Source organism: Muntiacus reevesi, chromosome 18 (genome assembly GCF_963930625.1).
Source record: "Muntiacus reevesi chromosome 18, mMunRee1.1, whole genome shotgun sequence".
NCBI lineage: Eukaryota > Metazoa > Chordata > Mammalia > Artiodactyla > Cervidae > Muntiacus > Muntiacus reevesi.
The window spans coordinates 36,730,926-36,748,349 of record NC_089266.1 but is presented as its reverse complement, the minus strand read 5'-3'; the positions used below and the strand labels follow the sequence as shown (position 1 = coordinate 36,748,349).

At 48.0% G+C, this 17,424-nt stretch overlaps 1 protein-coding gene across 3 annotated transcripts; it reads right to left on the bottom strand.

Moving 5' to 3' along the window:
* Window positions 1-1,103: 1,103 nt before the first annotated feature.
* On the bottom strand, window positions 1,104-13,700 carry XAF1 (XIAP associated factor 1). 3 transcript variants are annotated; one of them, XM_065910482.1, is made up of 9 exons: window positions 13,548-13,686; window positions 13,185-13,307; window positions 11,017-11,152; window positions 10,225-10,281; window positions 9,656-9,851; window positions 7,680-7,765; window positions 4,551-4,729; window positions 1,416-1,483; window positions 1,104-1,263 (listed from the first exon to the last, which is right to left on the bottom strand). In XM_065910482.1, the coding sequence occupies exons 2-8, from the start codon at window positions 13,214-13,216 to the stop codon at window positions 1,465-1,467; spliced, it is 705 nt and encodes a 234-aa protein (XP_065766554.1). In that variant the 5' UTR covers window positions 13,217-13,307; window positions 13,548-13,686; the 3' UTR covers window positions 1,104-1,263; window positions 1,416-1,464. The 3 variants fall into 3 exon arrangements, with proteins under 3 accessions (XP_065766554.1, XP_065766553.1, XP_065766552.1); XM_065910481.1 differs by having other exon boundaries at window positions 4,388-4,729; window positions 13,548-13,682; XM_065910480.1 differs by lacking the exon at window positions 1,416-1,483 and having other exon boundaries at window positions 4,388-4,729; window positions 13,548-13,700.
* Window positions 13,701-17,424: the final 3,724 nt, after the last annotated feature.

Sequence of the window (17,424 nt, the reverse complement as noted above, 5' to 3'; positions counted from 1 at the left end):
GCCCTGCTGCTCCGGCTGCAGGGACCGCGAGCGCCAGGCCTCTCCGCCCGCGCCGCCTCGGCTCCGCCGCCGGCTCCGCCGCCAACTCCGCTGCCCGCTGCCCGGCCGAGGCTAGAGGCCCAGCGGCCCGCCGCCTTTGTGACGCGCCGCCGCCTGTGGGGGTCTACTCATCCCCAAGGCCGTGGGGCCCAAACCCGGGGTGATCGCGCAGGTCGAGGGGCCAAGACAGGTCTCCCCACCCCGCAGACGGCCGGGGAGGCGCCCTGGTCGGGGACGGGAGGCAGGGGGCTGGGCCCCACAGTCCCTGCCCCCTGCCCGACCCCTCTGCACGCCGGGAAGAGGTTCTGCCCGGGACTTGGGTTGTGCAGGCCCGATCGTTCGCCACCTTTCCTGTCCGGATCCAGCCCCGGGTTCTTGCCATTTCCCGGGGACCCTCTCTGGGAAGCCAAAGCCACTGCCAACCCAGCCTTACTGTTAGTCACTCAGTCGCTTCTGACTGTTTGCAACCCGTGGACTGTAGCCCGCCAGGCTCCTCTGTCCATGGGGATTCTCCACGCAAGAGTACTGGAGTGGGTTGCCACGCCCTCCTCCAGGGCATCTTCCCAACCCAGGGATGGAACCTCAGTCTCCGGCCCTGCAGGCGGGTTCTTTACCGTCTGAGTCACCAGGACCCAAAGAAGGCCTTAAGCAAACCTGATTCAGCCAACCTGACAAAACTTGAGAAATGTCACACGTCTGCAGTTTTGGGTGGGTGAGGGCGCACCCAAGCACCCACTGTCCTGGGCTCCATCCTCCCTGTGGGAGCTGATGCCCTAACAGGGCTCCCCTCAAGCCAGGCAGAAAGTTAGGGCTCTGCTACTTGCGGGGAGGGGGCTGCTTCTCTGGGTGTTTCCCAGCTGCTCCCCCTGCCAGCGGCCACAACTGGCACCTCTTCGTGCATTACCTGGCTCCCCCCACCACCCAACCTCATTTTTCTCTCTCTCTCTCTCTCTCTCATTTTCTGCCGCTCCCCTTCCCATGCCGTCCTAGCTGCTGCTTCCCCACCCCACCCACCCCCAGCCCTGGAAAACCAGTGAAAAATCTAAAGAAAGGTGGAAGACAGGTTTTCAGGAAGATATTTTATATTCTTCAGAGATAAAGCTGGATTTCCCAAGGTGTCCAGGCTGGATTAGGCCTAGATGCTTGATCAGAGTTCTCAGGCAGAAGAGCTGGCATTCTCTTTTCCTCCTGGTTTAGCTGTAGCTCTTGGGCAAACCAACATCTCTGTTCAAAAGGAGGAAAATAATTAAAATCCATACCTTTTCTTCAATAAAAAAGAAACCCAGTGCATAAAACCTCTTTTCACAAGTACAGACTAGCACAGAAAGCAAGCAGAAAAACCAGTATAAAACCAAAATCTTCAAAATCTGTTGTACCTTTCCCAAAGCTAGCTGGAACTTCTCACTTGTTTTCCTTTTGATGAAGCTAACCGCTGGCATTTCTCCTAAAGAAATGAATATTTAAAAAGTTCAAGGTGTATAAAGTGGTGTTAGTTCCTGAGATATCGCTGGTTAAACCTATCCCCGGTTCCTGGAGCAGGGACTCTGAGCTGCAGATGGCATAGAAAAGTCATGGGTAGAGATGAATGTATTTGCAAAGCAAAAATAGAGACCCAGATGTAGAGAAGAAATTTATGGATATCAAGTGGGGGTGGGGTCAGGGGAGAGGAGGGTAGGATGAATTGAGAGACTGGGATTGACATATATACACAGCTATGGATAAAAGGGGGCTTCCCAGGTGGTTCAGGGGTAAAGAATCTGCCTGCAATGCACGAGACATTGGTTTGATCCTGGGTGGGGAAGATCCTCTGGAGAAAGAGATGGCAACCCACTCCAGTATTCTTGCCTGGAGAATCCCATGGACAGAGGAGCCTGGTGGGCTTCAGTCCATGGGGTCTCAAAGAGTTGGACACGACTGAGTGACTCATACTTCCACATTTTTTTTTTTTTACCAACTAAACAACAACAACAATGTATAAAAGAGATGACTAATGATAACTTACTGTATAGTACAGAGAACTCTATTCAATACTCTGTAATGACCTATATGGAAAAAGAACCTAAAATAGAGTAAACATGTATACGCATAACTGATTCACTTTGCTGCACAGCAAAAATTAACACAATATTGTAAGGCAACTGTACTCCAATAAAAATTTTAAAAAAGAAAAGAAAAAAGAGAAGAAAAGGGAGGCCAGTGAACCAGGAGGGGTCCATGGGAGGTTTGGGACAATGTTTAATAGAGGCCTGTCATCATCAGGAGGATGGACAAACAGATTAGAGGATACCCACGCTATGACTTCCCTGGGGGCTCAGATGGTAAAGAACCCGCCTGTAATGCGGGAGACCTGGGTTCAATCGCTGGATTGGGAAGATCCCCTGGAGAAGGGAATGGCAACCCACTCCAGTATTCTTGCCTGGAGAATATCCATGGACAGAGGAACCTGGAAGGCTACGATCCATGTGGTCGCAGAGTCCGACGAGACTGAGCAACTATCAGTCACACACATAAGAGTCCATGGTCTGAGCCACTAGGGAGTCCTCATGGACTCTTACAACATTAAAAAAGAAAAGGGAGGGGCAACATTATTTGACTTGGAGGGTTGCCCTTCTTATTACTGGTTATTGATGAATCCTATACAAGCAGTGTGTATAATTGGACTCCAAATGTGTGTGTGTGTGTGTGTGTGTGTGTGTGTGTGGTTATATAATAGAGTTGCCAGATAAAATACAGGCTGTCCAGTTAGATTTTAATTTCAGAGAGACAAAGAATTTTTCTTAGTATGAGTATGTCCCCTGAAATTATTTTGTAGTTGTTTTTGTCCCAAGTAATGATTTTTTCTTTGCTAAATTCAGCATGCCCATCATTAAGGATTAAGTATGGAAGGAAATTTCAGCTGTAGAAGGCAAGGGAATATGGCACTAATAGCACCCTCACCAAGAATGAAATTCACTCAGCTTGGTAAAATTGTGTGCTTGTGTGCATAAAGAGATGCTTAAAGAAGCTAGAAAGAACAAGATTTAGGTCTACTTCTTTGTAAGGTGTGTGCATCATATATTCAGCATAAAGGGCAAATGGTGGAGTCATGAGTGTGGGAAGATGATATATGGGGAAGAAAAGCAATTCAAACCCCATGGAGGCTTGTCAGGCTTTTGTGAACAGAGGTGAAGTTTTGGAAGGACACCCACCTGGTTGCTGAAACTAGTACTTCATGGCATGGGACTTGGGAGGTGGGGTGGGTGTGGGGGAGGATTAACTTTATCTTTATGTTTATTTGTATGGTATCATGTCAAATGGTTACAACAAAATCTGGTATCTAGTACTAGCAAACTCTGGGAGATAGTGAAGGACAGGGAAGCTTGGTGTGGGGTTGCAATAAGTTGGACACGAGTTAGCTACTGAAAAACAACAACAACTTTTGTATTCTGAAAAACATCAAATAATGAAAATATTTTAAAGTGAGACATCCTTTTTGGGGCTTGAGAGCATAAGCTTTGGAACTATATCCACATGTATACCTGGCTGGATTCTGCGACTCTCTAATTGTGAAATCCTGGGGAAGTCACTCAACCTTTCTGTTTAGTTTCCTTATCTATAAGGTAGGGGTAAAATGCCTTCCTGATGTTTATAATGATTAACCATTTGTAAAGAGCTTTGCCACCCCATGGACTGTAGCCCCTCAGGCTCCCCAGTCCATGGAATTTTCCAGGCAAGAATACTGGAGCAGGTTGCCATTTCCTTCTCCAGGGGATCTTCCTGATTGAGGGATCAAACTCACGTCTCTTGCATCTCCTGCGTCGGCAGGCAGGTTCTTTACCAGCTGAGCCACCAGGGAAACCCCGCTTTGCATCGTAACTAGTGCATAATGGTTAACAACCTCTAATGCTTATTCTTCTTTATTGGAAAGTAATCTAGGATGTGAAATATCAGGTTATTGAGGCTGCAAATCCTGAGCTACTGGAGGTAAACCTTAATCTATTGGAGGCAAGATAGCAACTAACTTAGGATCTTGACCAAGGCTCTGATCTCTGGACTGCAGTTGCCTTATCTGCGCCATGAGAGGGCTAGACTGGATGCCCTCTATTCATTTGTCTGCTCCATGGTTTGGGGGCATTTGCTGTGGTCAGTAACTGGGCTGGGCACTGGAGATAGAGATGAGAGGTTGGCTCTGCCGTCAGAAATGGGAGGTGATGAACATACATAAGCAGGTGATAAGTGCTGAGAGTAGATCCGGACACACAGAGAAAGGGGAGATAGTGTTGTCTGAGGACAGCTCGCAGGACTTGCATTTCTTTAACACTGTCCTGATGGCTCACAACCGGGTATGGAGGGAAGAGAGGCTGGGTACCTGGTGGTGGTTTAGGGTTGGCAGGGGAAGTAGGATACCACACTGAGAACATCTCCTCAGAATGTCATAGGCTGTCTCATCTTCTACAGGAGAGGAGGCTCTGAGCTTGCCATTGGACTTCAAAGACAGATTCGTGGTTTTGTTTGTGCTTCGTGGCGCTTGCCTTGTTGACTTTTCAGAAGGAAAAGGAGCTCTGTGTCTATTTTTCAGCTTTGGACGGACATCTTTCTCTGCCTTGGAAGTCTGGTCTTCAGCAGCCTGACTCGGAGGGGATGAAGGAGGAGTTTCTGCTTTCCCTGCTGGAGAAAGTGTCACAGCACCTGAGACTCGACGGCATCTGTCCTGCAAGGGTGAGTCAAGCATCAAATTTTAAAATGACCTCAGTTTTAATGGCGGACAATACAGTATGCGAGCTAACCTGAAAATTTCCCACTCCAAACACTTTAGAAATGCTGGATATAATATGACAAACATTCATTGAGCTGACTTTGCAAGGAAGCAAGCAAACTCATGTTCCAGGAAAGAAGACCTACCTGTTAAGCACATGAGGTAACCCTTTAGGAGGAGATTGCGGGGTCAATCTCATGACTAAGAGCTTGGATGAGAGAAAAGTCCCATCCACGTGATGTGTGAAATTGGAAGAGTCCCCCTACCCTGCACGAAACTGGGAACCTTGAAGTCTGAACTGTGGTGGCCAAGAGACAAAAATTGACTAACTGGAAAAGGGAAACGACAAGAAAGCTCATCTGCCTTGGACTAGAAATTGAGCATGAGGTGATACATTCTGAAGAAGAGAGAGAGAGGAAAAAAAGCAAACACATATGAGCCTATTGCCCTAAGGGGCTTCCCTGGTAGCTCAGCTGGTATCCGCCTGCAATGCAGGAGACCCATGTTCCATTCCTGGGTTGGGAAGATCCGCTGGAGAAGGGATAGGTTACCCGCGCCAGTATTTTTGGGCTTCCCTTGTGTCTCAGCTGATAAAGAATTTGCCTGCAATGTGGGAGTCCTGAGTTGGATCCCTGGCTCGGGAAGATCCCCTGGAGAAGGGAACGGCTATCCACTCCAGTGTGTCCATGGGGTCACAAAAAAATGACAAGAAGGCTTGTTTACCTTGGAATAGAAATTGTTCATGAGGTGATAAATTCTGAAGAAGAGAGAGAGGAAAACAAACAAACCAACACATCTGAGCCTATTGTCTTAAGCAGGATGAATAAAAATAAATCTTCTCTTGGATACATTGCAGTGAAACCACAGAAGATCCAAAGCAAAGAGGATCTTGAAATCCAGTAAAGAAAATGGTTATTGGCGAAGGACCAGCAGCTACACTGAGAGCAGACTTATCAACAGGAATCAGAGAAGTGGGAAGATGGTAGAAATGCTTCAAAATGCTAAAAGAAAGTAAAGGTTAATGGAGAATTTGAAATCCAATTAAACTAACATTCAAGAATGCAAAATAAAGGAAGTAACTGTGCAGATAACTAAAGATACCTAGACATGTATTTCAGGATGATAGAAATCTTGCCCAGAAGGAAAGCTTGGGATTCAAGAAAGCTTGGGATCCATGACTTCCCTGGTGGTGCAGTGTAAGATTCTGCCTTGCAATGCAGGGGAGTCGAGTTTGATCCCTGATCAGGGAACTAAGATCCCACATGCCACAATGCACTTCAACTATTGAGCCCAAACGCTCTGGAGCCCACGTGCCGCAACTAGAGGGAAGCCCTCGCACTGCAATAAAGATTCCACATGCCGCAACTAAGACACAACGCAGCCAAAATAAATCCACAAAATATTTTAAAAAGAAAGAACGCCAGCAAAGAGAAAGGTAAATGTATGAATATATCCAAGCAGGCATGAACTGAATAAAATGACAGTAATAATAATGACTAAAGAGGAATAGTATGAAAACCAGGTGAAACTAAATTCCACAGCGTTTATTAACACATAAAAGGTGGAAATAGAGAATCAATCAGCACGTTTTCAAAACCATATATTGTTTCTGTGGAGGGTAGGGAATGTAATTTAGATTTTAAGTCAAGTATTCAAATTAAAATGCACTAAATGTCACCGATAGTAAATTTTATACGTATGGTCCACGATAAACAAAAAGACCTAGATCATCTCTAGGATTTCTTCAGTTCTGATATGCATTGTTCTCTGGATTGAAGGGTAAAGAAAGGACAAACAGTTTGCCATCCATGAAGAAGGATGTGAGTTCTTTGGAGAGATGCTTTGGGGAGATTCCCCCAAAGAAAACGCTCCATCCTGTAGAAGAGGGGAGCAGCTCGGCCTGACTAATGCACTAAAAGGCGCTTAGAGTGATGGAGGGAGGAGTCTGTGAATTTTCCCAGGCAAAAGCAATCAATCAATCCATCACATCATTACATCCTTTCAGAGTCCTCCTTTCGGTACCCAGCCCTGATATCAGCTTCATTGTGGGAAGATGGAGAAAGCTATTGACTTTTTTGGGGAAGCTCTCAGCCTGATAGCGGAGACTTCCACATGGGATGTGCTGTGCTGTGCTTCATTGCTCAGGCATGTCTGACTTTTTGCAACTCTATGCAGCCAGGCTCCTCTGTCCATGGGGATACTCCAGGCAAAAATACTGGAGTGGGTTGCCATGCCCTCCTCCAGGGGATCTTCGCAACCCCGGGATTGAACCCAGGTCTCCCGCACTGCAGGTGGATTCTTTACCATCTGAGCCACCAGGGACATGGGATAGAGAATAATAAATCAGAGCCTATTAAGGCCTAACTTGCAATGTCCAGGCCCTCAAAGGTGATCAGTGATAGCTGGATTGGTTAGGGAGGCTCCTTGAAGGGTTGGCATGATTGGAATCCAATTACGTGTGCTAAATGAGCCTAAAGCAGTTCACGATGTCCTTTTTTGAACAAAGCAAAACGAAATATGGGAACCTCTTAATATTCATGCTGTGTAAAACTAGACCCAGAATCTACCATTCAAGACTTCCCAGGTGGTTCTGTGGTTAAGAATCCACCTGCCAATGCAGAAGACACAGGTTTATCCCTGGTCCAGGAAGACCCCACATGCCATGGAGCAACTAAGCCCGGGTGCCACAGCTACTGAAGCCCACGCATCTAGAGCCCATGTTCAGCAACAAGAGATGTCACAGCAATGAGAAACCTGCAATGAAGGCTATGATGAACATCCAGTGCACTCAATAAGTAAATAAATAAAATGAATGAGTTTCAAAAAGAATCTACTGTTCATATCATACTTTTTGGAATATGGACTGGCTATTGGCATCATTAGAAAATGACAAATTTCTACTCACCAGATAGTGGAAATACTTATTTCCTGGAATCATTTGGTTGCAATAATGACAGCAGATGTTGCTTTCAGGAGCTGGAATGCTCTTCCCTGAAAAAGCACAGAAACAACAGCACAAATGATTGCCCTTGACAATGGCCAGTCCAACTGCCCCACAACTGTGACCTGCAGTCCTGAGGATGCCTTGTCCCGAGTCTGCCATGAGTGTCCTGCACTGCCAGGGTCCTTGGCCACATGGACCACCCACAACTGGAATCACCCACATTATTTCCATTAAATCGTAAAAGTGCCCTTGGGGCAGCACACAGCCCTGATGAAGAGACATTTTCCTGGAGCAGGACTGGTTTCCAAGGAGACAGAAGGAGTTGTTACCACAGATGCCAGTCCTGTTCAACCTGACTGCCCTTTCAGTTTAGCCATTTCTGAGCTCCGTGATCAAATAAGGAGTTAATTGCACACATCTTTGTTGATTGTGTTGAAGTTGTGTTGTGCTGTCTTGTTGAAGTTGTGTTGTGTTGATGCAGTTGCATTGTGTTGATGAAGTTGCATGGTCTTGTTGAAGTTGTGCTGTTGTTGAAGCTGTGCAGTCTTGTTGAAGTTGTGTTGTGTTGACGAAGCTATGCTGAAGAGTTGTTTGTTGGCTGTGTTGAAACCCAGGCCTGCTGGAAATGTACTTGAATCTTAAGCACCCCAGGTTTTCATTTGCCGATTTTGATAAAATCGTTTACCCAGAGAGACTTACCTACTGCCCAAGGGATTTTCGGCTCTGTCCCCATGCTACTGTTGTTACTAAAACAACCAGTGAGAAGATGTGTTTGGCTCGTGTTCTCTGTAAACACACTTCATAAAGGGGTAACTGGGTAAAGAGAGCACGCTGGGGCACCAGGTGGCCGACACGTGGGCCCAAAGGTCAGGAGTTACAACTGGATCCTTTCTGTCTGGGGCTGATGGTGGGAAAGTTCCTGATTTTGTGTCAGGGAACTTGGGTATCCTCTCTGGTTTCTGCTTCCAGCAAGCCCCTGTTTCACTCTGCATAGGTTTCTCATCTCTACAAGGATTCAGGTGGGTCTCTGCCAGACTGGAGTCATGCTGGAGGAGTTCAAAGGAAGCCTCCCATATGGTAGGGCCCCATTGCCTCTGTACTCATCTGTGTAGTTACTAGCTCCCCAACCCCTCACTTCTTGGCTCCCTGGATCAGTGATTTATTTTTATACATTAGAAAAATTTCTTTTTATTGGAGGAAAATTGCTTTACAATATTGCTTTACAATGGTCTCTGCCATACAGCAACTCAAATCAGTCATAATTATATGTTCATCCCCTCCGTCTTGAACCTCCCCATTCCACCCCTCTAGGTTGTCACAGAGCACCAGGCTGGGCTCCCTGCATAATACAGCAGCTTCCTTATAGTTATCTATTTTATACTTGGCAGTGTATATATGGGGCCTCCCGGGTGGCGCTAGTGGTAAAGAACCTGCCTGCCACGGCAGGAGACGTAAGAGACGTGGGTTTGATTCCTGGGTCGGGAAGATCCCCTAGAACGGAGGGGATGGCAACCTACTCCAGTATTCTTGCCTGGAGAATCTCATGGACAGAGGAGCCTGGTGAGCTACAGTCCACGGGGTTGCAAAGACTCAGACACGACTGAAGTGGCTTAGCACACGTGCACACAGTGTATATATATGTTAATGCTACTTTCTCAGTTTGTCCTACGCTCTCCTTCCCCTGCTGTGTCCAGCAGTCCATTCTCTATGCCGGAATCTCCCTTTCTTGTCTGCAAATAGGTTCATCAATACTACTTTTTTAGATTCCGTATTTATGCATTAATCTATGATATTTGCTTTTCTCTGGACCAGTCATTTCAAGACACAGCAGACACACAAGAAGGCCACTCTGGAACTAGACTAGCCAGGTGACTTAGAGACACGCGCATCTGTCATCACCCTCGTCACCCATCCCGCTGAGCGCTCACGATACTCACCTTTCTGGAGCCAGGGCTGCTCATGCCGACAGTCTTCTCTGTGCTGGGCCAGCACGCGGAGCATGACATGCTGGCCGCAGTCTGGGCAGACCTCCATCTGCTGGCCACAGTGGTGCTCGTGGAGGTCCACCTTGTTCAGACACACGGCGAGGTGGCAGAACTGGCACTCAACCGGGCGTGCCTGACATTCCTGGGCCTACGGGGAGGCCGGCGGGACGGGCATGGTCACTGGACTGCAGTGACTGCAGTCGCCCTGGGGCTAGGAGCTTATTTCCCTGGGGGGGCCTGAAGCCAGTAAGAGAAAGCAGGTGGGAAAGACTGGAGGGTGGGGGCTGGGAGAGGGTTGTGGGAGAGGGGCTTCTCCTTGCGAGGGGAACATGAGCTGTGTTGGACCCTGGCAGTCCCTTCTGACCAGCGTCTGGGGGCAGGAGGCCCTGTATTGCTGTGATAAGCTAGTTCCAGGCCTGCTTGGGAGAGAAGAGAGAGCTGGGGGCAGGAGGGGAGAGCTTTATGACCGGCCCCCTCCCCTCCTCCTGGGCTTGGCAGAAGAAATCACACCTGCCCCTCACCTCGTGACTTTTCAGTGAGTACTTCGGCACGCTCTGCTGACACATGGCGCATCCCACCTAAAGGCAGAGGGAGGTGCTCGAGTCCCACCCTGGCTCCGTGTGTCCAGGGTGGGTCTGTGAGCACCTGGGGGCAAGCCAGGTACCCTCGTCTGCCTGCAGCACCAGCCCTGAGCTCAGGGATGCATTTGTGGGACCCTCTGAGCTGAGATGGATGCCTGAGCTTGAGGAGCTCCAGAAACAGCTGGAGAGAAAGGTCAGCCTTTGACCAACCTTGGCCATGACTGCCTTCCAAGCTCCACTTTCTTGTTTCTTCTCTTGACACATCTCAAAAGGACATTTTACTTTTCCCAAAACAGGGACTCCCTAGTCTTGGCCAACCTCATACGCCTGTAGGGAAAAATTGGGAATGGGAAGCCGGGGTTGACTCAGTGCAGTGCAGGAAACAAGTGTTAGTGGCTCAGTCATGTCCGACTCTTTGTGATCCCATGGGCTGTGGTCCGCCGGGCTCCTCTGTTCATGGGATTCTCCAGGCCAGAATACTGGAGTGAGTTGCCATTCCCTTGAATCTTCCCAACTCAGGGATGGAACCCAGGTCTCCTGCATTGCAGGCAGATTCTTTCCCCGTCTGAGCCACCAGGGAAGCTGAGGTGGCAGTACAGGAAAGGCAGGATTATCTATCCTTTCCACTTTGCACAGGGGGCTGGGCACGGGGGCTGAGCGACTTGCAGTCATGAGATGGGCTGCAGAGGGGACCCTGCCCCTCCACCTCCGTCCCCCAATCTGCCTCCCCACCTGCTGGTGCCCGCCCTCGCGGTGTTCTTCCATCTTATCCTGCAGGACGGGTTCCTTGCACTCTGGGCAGAGGACCAGAAGTAACAGGCAGTGGGCCTCATGGAGGGCCAGGAGGTTGGAGGCCACCCTTCTTTTGCTGCAGGATCAAGAGGGAGGAAAAGCAGGTTTATTTCATGGTATAAAGCATGGATCCATATTTTACACCCGGAGCTCCTGGATGCAGTTCTTCCAAGGCCTCAAGCACTGAAAATATGATGGTGAGACCACTGCCTCGCCTTCCCCATGTTGATCTCAAATCAGAACAATGCTGAATCATGACGTAATGGTAAGGATGCTCTGCAAAGCTCTTATGTTGCCCAGGGTGAGCACAGTGAGCGAGAAGGAGCAGGAGGGAGCGATTAAAAAGGGACAAGAGAAACCTTTGGGAGGTAATGAATAGTTTCATTGTCTTGATTGTGACTGATGAAATAAAATTTATATTTTAAGGCAGGACAAGAACAAATTAAAGATAAAACTCTCTGTGTGCGTTTGGGCCTCCTCCCTCCCTCATGTGCATCTGTACTACACATTAACCAGAGTGCCTCATAGATGGAAGAGCCTGCTCAACCGTTTCTTTTTTTCTTTCTTCTGATGCCAGAAATATAACTTAAAAGAATAGTGTTCTCTCTCAGCTCTGTGCTTAGTCGTAGTGCCTCACTGCTCACCCAGTACTCTCAGTACGTGCTCACCTGTTCTATAGGTAGGTATCCTTGGTGAACTTTAGGCAAAATACCAGTATGTCATTTTGATTTACGACCCTTTGTCTCAAAAGCATCTGACTGTGTCTTTGACTTCTAACCTGGGCTTCCCTGGTGGCTCAGATGGTAAAGAATCTGCCTGCAATGTGGAAGGCTGAGGTTTAGTTGCTCTGTTGTGACTCTTTGCGACCCCATGGACAGCAGCGCCCCCAGGCTCCTCTACCCATGGGATTTCTCAGGCAAGAACATTGGAGTGGGTTGCCATTCCCTTCTCCAGGGGAACTTCCCAACTCAGGGATAGAACCTGTGTCTTCTGCATTGCCAGGCAGATTCTTTACTGTCTGAGACACCAGGGAAACCCAATATATATATTATTTTTCAGATTATTTTCCATTATAGGTTATTACAAGATATTGACTATAGTTCCCTGTGCTATACAGTAAACCTTTGTTGCTTGTTGCTTATCTATTTTTTAAAATTAGAAATCTAGCATTCTATTTATACTAAGTCAAGCAAGTGGAATCAAAATGTCATATTTTAGTTAGGCAAAAACTCTTAAGTTTTCTAATACATATATACACTATATAGTATATATATATATATATATATATATATACTATACTAATACATATATTATACATATGAATTATACATAATATTATATAATAAATATAAATATATATTTATTTATAAATATATAATAATATAATTATATAAATAATATATAATATATATTATATTAGTCATATATATGTATACAAAGCTTTTTTACTTTGGGAAGCATGGACTCTTGATCACTGAACCACCAGGAAAGTCTCCCTTCCTCTATTCTTACCCCTCTGCCCGGCCTGGCGCCTCAGCTTTTTTCCTGAGCTGGTGCAAACACCAGACAGCCAGGAGGGTCTGGCGGGAGAAGGTCCTTCGGGAGGGATCCCCCTGGTTCCTGTCACAGGTAGGGAGCTTCGAGAGTGATGTGCCTCAAGAGGTTGGATCCCCATGATTTAGAGGGGTGAGCTGGGACCTCTGCTCTATCCTCTCACCCTGCTCCACAGCTCCCTCTAAAGGTGGGGGTGGGAATGGCCCCAGACCATCTGCCTGAGCCTCTTTCTTTCAAAGACTGGTATGAAGAGCACACGGTCTGAAAAATAGGAGTAGCCCAGCAGGGATGGTTAGCCTGGCTGGCTGGCTGTAGAACTGTCCCAGAAAGTCTTCAATATCTGGAGATGGGGGTGGGGCGGGGTTCAGGGATGTCTGCAAACCCTGAGCATCTCTCACTGATACCTCCTGAGTTTATATCTTCCTACCGCAGGGGCCCACCCTGGCCTCCTGGGCACATGGACCCTTTTCTCTCCACTTTAGAAACAGACTTATCCTGTCTGCCCCTCTCACCAGCCAGCCCCAGGTCGGCCACTAGGGAAAGCGACTTCTTACCAGTTCCCGCATATCTTGAAGTCTCCCTCCATGTTCGGATCTCCGGAGTCTTTCTGTTTCAAGTTTCAGTTCTTGCAGGCAGAGAAACAAAACTGAAAGTGTTCCGGCAACAGGGCCCACGGCCTAGGAAGGGAGGGGTTTTCAGATTCCTCAGCCCAGGGTTGCTGCTCAGTACCTGTGAATGGACATCCAGGAAGCCCGGTCCCTGCCTCCTCCCTCAGCCTGTGCTGCTGCCACCAGCTGTTTCTGCGACCCCTTGGGTGAGAGCCGGAGGCCAGGCCTCCCTGGGCAGCAGCCCCTCCCCTCCCCCAGGCTGGCCTCACTGCATCTGGGTCACTCCATCCTCTTCCACAAAACACTGACCTCCTTGTCCCTCCTGGTCCTCTCACTGATCCTTCCTTTGTAGGAGACAGCTGGTTGGCTGTGTTAAACGTGAACTTGAAGTCAGCTCCTCCTTGAGAACGGCTCTTGACTTCCTGTATTCTACTCTGGTCCCGGTCAGGGGCAGGAGGTATTGGGGATGCAGGGTGAGAACTGCAGGCTTTGGAGCCACATCCTGGAGCAGCTTGGTGACCTAGGGCACTCACCTGTTCCCATTTGCCTCTGTCCTCACTTGTAAATAATTACAGCAAACACGGCTGTAATGCTAACAGGGGGGCAGGCGAATGCGGAAGTCTTCAGACACAAAAACTGCTGCGCTGAGGGCTGATGTAACTTGCACACATTGCCAGCCAACAGGAAGCAGAATCAGCTTTGAACCCAGGCCAAGAGGCCCAGAGCTTGTCTCTCCTAGAATGGCCAGAGGGTCGGGAGACTGGAAGTTGAATCTTGGTAGTGGACCTAACTGACAGCAAGAGTCACTTTAACCTTCCTCATTTCCTACTGCCACCCTCCACCCCCCGCCTTCCTCTGGACGCTACAGGGGACCTGGAGAACTTGGGGAGTCCAGGTGCTCCCAGAAACTGTGTGAAAGTTGCTTTCATTTGAGTACATGGACTTGAAAGGAGTCTGGCACCTAGACTGTTATAAATGACTGGACCAATTGACCCCAAAATTTGAGATTCAAAGAAATCAAATTCTGCTAAAGGCAACACGTGTCTATAATTATATATGCATAATTGGATCAAATGAACAGTTGTTTGTGTTCTTTTCACACAGCAGGATGTAATTAATTAGACAAAAATGACAGAACAGTGTATCTAATTGCTCAATAGAAATTGAAGAATTTGCAGATAATTGCAATTCCATCAGAAATGTTTGGATATTATATACTTTATGTTTGATATTTTTAAGGGGATTTAATGTGTTTTTCTATTTCCCAAAGTCTTATTTGTAAAAAAAAAAAAAAAAAAAAAAAGCCTGTCTTTAATTAGCTTCAATATTTACCTTTATTATTCATAAACACAGCTAAGACATTGATGTGTTATTGCAATGATTGTGGCTTTGCACATTTGTCTAAGCAAATATTAATTTATTTAAACTTTAGTGAGCACGCCATCTATATAACCTTACTATACTTGATCAATATGTGACAGTTTTTCACTATTATATGAGTAAGTTCCTCCTGATGGTCAAGTCAGAAATTGAAAACAGACCACTGAGGCGTGATAGGTACGCCACACGTCAGGCTAAGTGCCTGACGTGTGGCCATTTGTTGGGATTCTTGGGGCAGCAAGGATGGTGGATTCCAAACTTGCCCACACTTGGGAACCGCTTGGGAAACTAACCAAAAGCCACGGTGCCTGCCCAACCCCAGAAAGCGGGATTTCCCTGGTCCGGTAAGTGGCTGGGACTTTGGAGATTTTGAAAGGTCCCAGGTGATTCTAACATGGAAACGAGTTGGTGTTGGAGGAAAGGGCTGGTTCTGAATGCCAGGAACTTTCCCCTGAACAATAAGAGGATGAGGCAGATGAGCATCACTCAAGAGTCCACAAGTGTGGGGACCAACTCTTGGTGCTCATGGCAGAAAGACGAGACTGGGTTATTACAGGAGGAGAGCTGGGGTTTGTGGGTGGAAGTCCTGGGAGGCCCCAAGCCTCCTCCTGTTCACCACCCTGTCCCTGGACGAACCTGTCAGGGATGGAGGGTACTGGCCCCAGGAGTGGGGCAGCAAGGGTCTAGGATGCAGTGAGCACGCTGCTCTCATGTCTTATGTGGGTGAGCTCAAGAGAAAGCCCACCTAAGCCAAGGTGCAGGTAGGCTCTTTCTCTGGAGCACTTTGTGCTACACACCGGAAGAGAAGGGGGAACCGGGTACGGAAGCTGCTTACATAGCCCCCCGCCTCCGCCTGCTCGATGGACTCTCTCTAATGTGTATCTGCACGCCCCCACCCCTACAACCGAGGGTCCTCAGAGCTTTCCCAGACCCCAGTGACAGCTGAGCTAACAGAAGGATTCCAGGGCATTGGGCAGTGGCACAAGACTGCGGGAGAATTCTTGTGATGCCTGCAAATGGAGTGAGAGCAGCTTTTCTAAGGAGGAGAATAGAATTAAGGACAAGGTTCAGACGTGGTCTCCAGCCAACTGGCAGACTCTAAAATTCAGATACTGAATGAGAGACGTGCCTGCATGCTCAGTCACTAAGTCTTGTCTGACTCATTGCAACCCCATGGACTGTAGCCCTCTGTCCGTGGGATTCTCCAGGCGAGAATGCTGGAGTGGGTCACCAGTTCCTTCTCCAAGGGTCTTTCTGACCCAGGGCTCAAACCCAGGTCTCCCGCATTGCAGGTGGATTCTTTACCAGCTGAGCTACCAGGGAAACTCATGAGAGACAGCGGATGGTAACAGTAATGATCAGTGATAGGAGGTAACAGCAAAAATTACTACTTATACATTTCCTCTGCTGCAGATGAAGGAGGAAACAGACAGGGCTGGACTCCATCTTAGGCCAGGCTGCGAACATTAGGCTACACGCATGGTCACCCTCCCAGTGAATTATGATCTTTGTGCTGGGTGGCTATAGAAATGGCAAACCAATGGAAAACCAGACCCCCAGATAAAAGACCCTCAGGACTTGTACTTGGACTCTCTGTTGCCTAAAAGAATATGCTAATTATCTCTGTAACAGAACAAAGTGGTAAATTCCATTATGTTTATTGGGATATGACCACAGGCCTGTTGATATACATCCACTGTTTATCTAGTCTTGTGACACATGAATCATGGGTTAACTTTGATCGTATCTCTCTTTTACCTTGTCCAGACCAGTTTCAAGGAATTTGGGGAGGTGTGTTTGAGCAAGTACACTTAGGGTATATAAGGTTTTCACAAAAGCTGGTCGGGGTCCTTGGCTAACAGGAGACTCTGCCTTGGGCCCGCCGGTGTAATAAACTGCACTCCACTGTCTGCATTGGCCTTCTGAGTAAGTTTGTTTCCCAGAACATGTGGCTACAACATTTGTTGCATGGGCAGGGAAACTCCTCACTTTGAGGAGACAAACCCCATTTGGGACTACTCCGAGGCCTTGCGGCTTGAATCTTCTAGAGGGGGGAAGGCACCTTGCCCTTCTGGAAGGATTCTGCTTCTCAACACCCGGACCTCTCATGTTAGCAGGTAGTGGACGGCAGCAGGGGAACTGAGCGCTCAGGTGAGGAGGAACCCACCCGGCAAGGTGGAAGAGCGGGCCTGATCACCCACCTGGGAGGGATTAGAAGGGGCACAGACCCACAGGAGCCTGGAATAGGCAGGCGGCGATCGCTTGGTACACAGGTCAACGAACGTGCTAGGGCTTAGGAAGGAAATTTGCGAGGGTCATTTCTTTTTTTTCTTTTCTTTTTTTTTTTTTTGCGAGGGTCATTTAGGAGGTGTGTCCATGCCGTCTCAAGGAAAATTATTACCAACGATCACCAGGAGATTTTTAGGATAAGAAACTGGTCCTTGTATGCTCATATTCTGCCCTCCCCCAGGAGGTGTCCTGTCTGCTGTGAAATTCTTGACCCCCTCCGAATTGTCAGGCTAGAAGGAGGGGGATACATAAGTGAGTATGAATTGGCTTTTCCGGAGATGGCCTGGGACATGCAATATTTAATCCATCTATGTTTTCATCCACACCTGATCAAGCCCACCAAGGCAGAATGGACTTTAAGGGAGAAACAGCTTGGACCACGTGGTGTTCTGGTTTGGCCTTGCTGACCAACAGGTGAAGACACGCCGATCCCCTTTCTCCCTCTGGGATCTGGCAGGATTTGGACGAGGATTACCTGTCCCTCCCCCATACTGGATGATGATGATGCGCCCGCCGG